At 28.8% G+C, this 6,000-nt stretch overlaps 1 protein-coding gene across 1 annotated transcript in view; it reads left to right on the top strand.

Moving 5' to 3' along the window:
* The first annotated feature begins 297 nt into the window (after positions 1-297).
* Positions 298-6,000, top strand: part of LOC113365734 (voltage-gated potassium channel subunit beta-2-like) — an 80,586-nt gene continuing 74,883 nt past the window's right edge. The window contains 1 exon segment of the mRNA XM_026607267.1: positions 298-412. Coding sequence (XP_026463052.1) covers positions 400-412 — 13 coding nt within the window. The 5' untranslated portion in view covers positions 298-399.

Below are 6,000 nucleotides of genomic sequence, written 5' to 3'. Positions count from 1 at the left end.
TATTATGTCTGATTGCTGTTGAATAAAGCAACATTTGTTAGAAGGCTTTTGTACCAAGTTATCCACCATAAATTCTTAAAATAACTTTACGCTTTATTTATGTCCTTGTAATGTCCTGTATTATGGTGTACACAATATAGTATAAGATTTAATTTTGTCTATAATAACATTCTCATACAAAACGAAGTTACTATAAAATTACTCTGTCACCGCACGCAATCTAATCCTATTATTGGGCTCCTGCTGATTTGTTTTTCTTATCCTTTTCCAGAGGTTGCAGGACGCGTCGACCGCGTCTCCTTCAAGCTGGCCCATCAGTTCTGGTTCTCATATCCGCCGCCAGGAGCCGGAGGCAGTGGCGGTCAGTGCCCCATCGCTGGGCATCAGGCAACGCCCGGCATGCAATGCTCTTGTACGCACCGTGCTTTAAGTAATACACCCAAAAACAATTAGAGAAATAACAAATCAAAACACTTTTTCAATTTCCGCAGAAATGTGACCAAATCGAAATAATGGGAAAAATATTTTTGATGTTGAAACGCATATTGTTTGATTTTGTAGCCATGGTAAAACGGTTTCAAAAACGATGCTCTAAGTTTTATATGCTTACCGTTATGGTGATCATTTTAGTGAAATTATTAGGCTTTTTAGTTAGAGATTATTATAAAGTAGTTGCATATTCATATAACGTCAAAACCCATATACTAAACAATATCACAATTGCCAATATATCAATAATAAGTTAGTTCTTATATATAAAATGCTTTAGAACATAAAATTAGAAGGTAGTAGTTTAAATATGACGTGAAGCATATAAAACTGATCAAAATGAAAACGTATTTTTATGAATCAAGAAATGAATAAATAAATTTTGCCCTAATTGTTAATTAGTATAACAGTATTTTATTTTATGTCAATCAGGTTACGCTTGTTTCGTATCGACAATAAAATGAAATGGGTGTGTAATATAATACAATTTATTCAAATTTGAAATACAAAATATTTATAACTCTTGATTTTAAAAATTTGACTACTCTGATTATACTTAATTATCATAGAACCGGAAGCCTAACTGACATAAATTTTGTGAAATATGAATTACTACGAGAATAATTAAATTCAAAACTCGAACAAATTTTTCGTAGTTGATTAAATCGTGGATTAATAATAAATATTACTAATAAATTTAACCATCACGTTTACAAAAAACAATCATTTAAAAAATCAATCAAAGATTCTTGATATAGTGATTTATACAGGGTGTCCTGGAACTTAACGTGAAGCCGAAATAGGGTGATAGTATTGACCTTAACTGTCCTGAAAAATTTAGAAAAAAAATATATCACGTTGTTTAGAAATTGTGACCCTTTATGTTTCACCTTGAGTTTTGGTAAAGTTATAACAATTTTTCGGTTATTGCGGTTAATTTCTAAAAAAATTTTTTATTTAAACTTTAGAACCGTAACCAAGAATAACATTTATTGGCTAAAAATATCAGAATTACCCCAAATTTTCAAGAGTCAAAACTTTTTGTTGAAGTATAGATTTAAAAATTTTAAAATCAGATTACTTTGAGAGGCCCTTCTTTAAAAAAAGTGTGTTTTATCAAAAGTTGGCGCTTTCCATCAGACTTGCAAAATTGTATAATACTTGAAAATTACTGAAAAATTTTGAATAAAAAAATAAAAACCTAAAAATGGCATGATTTTTGCTTGTGCATTTTACTCACAATCAGTTCAAATGTTGACTATATTATATGTTAAGTTCTGGGACACACTGCATATTTGTTTCTTGTTTTTATATATTCATTACGAATAATATTAATTAATTTTCATTGTACATTTGCTAAAATAATGTTTCATAACTCGCAACTAAAAATAATTAATAATTTTGTGAAATAATCCCCAATAAATATTTTAATTTTTGAATGAAGATTCATGATTTTTAATAATTAATTGCGAAATTGCTTTAATGACGAAATGAAGATGATATAAGGTTTCAAGAGTTATATTTTTCAAAAGTATCTAAAACAAATAATTCGCATTTTTTGTGTCGGTTTCATAGTCAAATATTTATTTACTTGAAAACAATAACTGTATATATACTTATTATTTTCAAGTAAATAAATATTTTATAAATTATTTTTATATTTTATATGTTATAATTTAAATTAAAAAATTGCCTCATATGAAATTCTTATGATAGAAAACATCGATCTCATCATTCGTAAATAAATAAAACAATATTTAAATACATAGAATAAAATGAACAGCTCAATATTGTGAAATTCTTATGATATAAAAAAAAACTTATGACCCTCTATCTATATTTTATCATCACTTAATAATTTTAAGCGTAACTTGATTGATCATACAAAATACAATAAATGACGATTATATCCGTAATTAAGATGGAAATGACGATTATATCCGTGTTACTCGAATACTTAAAGCACAGGTATTATGAATGCTATTCTTATTATAATTATACTAATGATTAGATTTGGCACTCGCAATATACTAATACACTTCATTAACATTCTCATTTTCACGCACATGAGTGACCAAGACCCTCACAAGTGGACTTAGTGATTAAAGTAGAGAATAAAATATAGTTTCAGGTAAAGCTACATCAAATATCAAAATTTTATTGCTTTTGATGTGGAATAACCAAGTGTTTTAGAAAGTACAGTACAGATAACCCTTACTATAAAACTGATTTCAGCTGACGTTGAAACGTACATGAACAATAATATAACATTTGATTTAAAATATTGTTTCATGTTTTGTAACAATAAACCTACCGAATACTTATAAAATAAATTCTTCTGAAATTCTTTGCTATTTTAGTATTTCCTAAATATCCACGGAAAAAACGATTGATCTTTGACTGATCGTTATTGTTCTAAAAAGTAGGGTAGAGCGGGGCTAGTTGAGCATAGGGGCAAGTTGAGCAATCGAAATATCTCGAAAACTATTCATCGTCCGTTTAAGCATTATATGGCGGAAAGATAGAGGTTTGGGAGAAATAAACATCCCGCAATCGCTAGTGGCCGCTGGACAAATGAGTGAGGTTCACGGGCGTTTTGTTTATTTTGAGACCAAAAAGTAAAAAAGTAATTCATCACGAGTTTTCGTCTGGTTTAGTCAAATGTTATTTATTTTTAATCAGGTAAATGTTATTCTTCCATATATTTATAGTACTTTTAATATGCACAGAGATTCTGGGTATAACTCTCACGGTTTTTCTATAAACTCACTTTTATTTTGAAATTCCGAGTTCGGGTTAGTTGAGCATAGTTGCTAAACTTGTTCTGTCACTAAGACAATTACCATTAACTTCCAGAAATTAATTAATATTTTTAAGATTTAAGCTAAGTCTATGAGTAATAATATAAAGAAATAATGATTTAAATCAAAAATACTGAATATAATGTTAAAATAATTCCTAAGATACGATATTGTTTTGTTGATTCTACTTTTGGTTAATTATTCAAAGAAAATTACTATAAGTTTTGTTTTCTCTGTCAATAAAGACTATAAATATAGAACTGGTTATTAAAAACTTATTTTTTTTCATCACTAATCGACATTGAACCTATGATTTGATTATACTTTCTTAGTGCTCAACTTGCCCCACCTATAGGGTACATTGAGCATACTTAACTTCTTGCATTTAAACAAATATAGCTTTTAAATTTTACTTAATACCAAAACATAGTATTAACACTTTTGTTAAGCGATAAACAACAAATCCATTAAGGGGTTAGGGGTACTTGGAATTTTTGAAAAATCGATTTTTATTTTTTTGCATTTTCATTAAGTGTAATATCTTGAAAATGTTCTCTGAAAATTTCAAGTTGATCCGATGATTACTTTTTGAGTTATTGGACCCTTACCAGCGCGTTGATGCAAGTGGAGAGCTCGATACTTATACTCAAGATTATTCTCCCTCACCTCCAGATGTTTTAAAAGCTTTTAAACCGATTTACGATGATCTCAGCAATGATAATTTACTTTCAAGATGTGTAGTTCAAGATTGAATCCATAATCAGGAAAAATTAAAAGCTTCAACCAACTAGTGTAAAAAATATGCCTAAAAACCGTGAATACTAGTTCTACTATCGTACAAATTGTTGAATACATATACATAATCATTACTATTGATTATGGGTACCCTAGGACCTAATTATGGGTATATTCCCATTGGTATGCTGAAAAATTGGATGCTGCACGTGTGAAAGTAGCAGATCAGCGCGCCAACGAGACGACACGGGAGGGCAGAATGCTTCGTAGGCAACACCAAATGAAAATTTTGGAAACTTCCACAATGGCTGAAGATTTGTTATATGGCCCAGGAATAGATGACTCGGTGTAAATGAATTAATAATTCGTATTTCTGTACGTAAATCCAATGTAAAACTTTGAACGCGTTTTTCTCAAAACTATGTTTTTTTAATGAAATTTATACAGCTTTTATAATACATAATAAACTCGTGCCTGATCGAAGGATTTTTATTTTTTCAAAAATTTGAATTTTTTAAGACCAATTAACTGTTGATTTTTTACCCAAAAATCAAGATTTTTTCTTTCTGATACTGCCATTTTGTTAATTTTTGGAAAAAAAGGAAAGCCTTCGATCCGGCCCTATTCATAAAACTATTTTTTTAATTTGATTGATTTTAGATGAATCTCTAAGGAGTTATGATGGTCACCGCCAGGACCGTTTTTCGAAACAGGGGCAACAAAAACAGCTATAACTTTGGGAATATTGATTTTTTTTTTCTGAAATTTTTGTTACATCAAGTCAAAACATTGTATAATAATGCTGTATTAATATTTTTGTAGAAAAACATCGTTTAATAACAAAAAAAATATACTGAAAACACTCATTTTTTCGTGCCTGCAAGTACCCCTAACCCCTTAAGCCATATAGCAATTTATTGAGACTTTTCATTGAGGAGCTACATGCGTTTAAGTAAAAATTTGCTCAACTAGCCCCGCCCTACCCTACTTCATTTTATCAGACCCTTATAGTAATAGGGCCTACATAAATTATAATAATTCAGTAAAAATAGATTTTTTCTTAGCAAATTCTTTTGAAGTAATAAACAGAACTAATGCTAATAAACACTTTTGTACGAGTTGTTACCTAGATACAAACAAATTGATTCTTGTACGGAATCCATATGCCTGCAAACAAAATAAACTTTTACAACAACATTATACTTCATCTAATTAATTTAAATATCTGCAGAGTTTGAATTATCAATTAAGATTTATGAATTCGTAATCTCTTAGTATAACTATAAAACATTCTCAAAATTACAATTTATATTCCATTTGAAATAACTTTTGTGCTACAAGATTTTAAAAATTTATCCAATTTGGATAAGATAATAACGAAATTTTATAAATTCCAGAATATATCTAAATGCTAAAATGTTATAGAATGTAATGTGTTTCAAAACTATGTTAAGAATGAGCTCCTAGCTTTTTACTTTTTATTTCGCATAAAAGTTTAATTCTTGAAGTATTTAAACGACTATAAGGTTTCTAAACTATTTATGAATTAGTATACTATGATTAATGTAAATTTAGTAATTCAAGTGTACTTATAATGGTTAGCATACAAAATGTAAGACTTCTAATGATACGATATAATAAAATATGTGTTTTAATGATATGATAAAACAAAATATGTGTTACATTCACAATTATCTTCAAAAATGTTCATATAAATTCACATCATAAAAGTTTCATTTTAACAACGCGTATGATAGAGGAGGTAGAAACTGGACGTGACATTTTTGTGCAAACTATCATAATTTCTATAAAATTTAATATTTGTAGAGACGACGTAACAAAAATTTGAGAAAGTGATAGAAACTGGTTGTGACATTTTTGTACAAACTTTTGGGAAGTTTAGTATTTGTATATACGGCACGTAGCAAATTATAAATGCGTTATGAAACAGGAGTTTAAACCCGCGTTAGTTATT

This window comes from Ctenocephalides felis, unplaced genomic scaffold, assembly GCF_003426905.1.
Source record: "Ctenocephalides felis isolate EL2017-DRISC unplaced genomic scaffold, ASM342690v1 CF-g0.4_SCAFFOLD_01170, whole genome shotgun sequence".
NCBI lineage: Eukaryota > Metazoa > Arthropoda > Insecta > Siphonaptera > Pulicidae > Ctenocephalides > Ctenocephalides felis.
The sequence above is the reverse complement of the archived record's forward strand: the minus strand, read 5'-3'. Positions and strand labels throughout refer to the sequence as shown.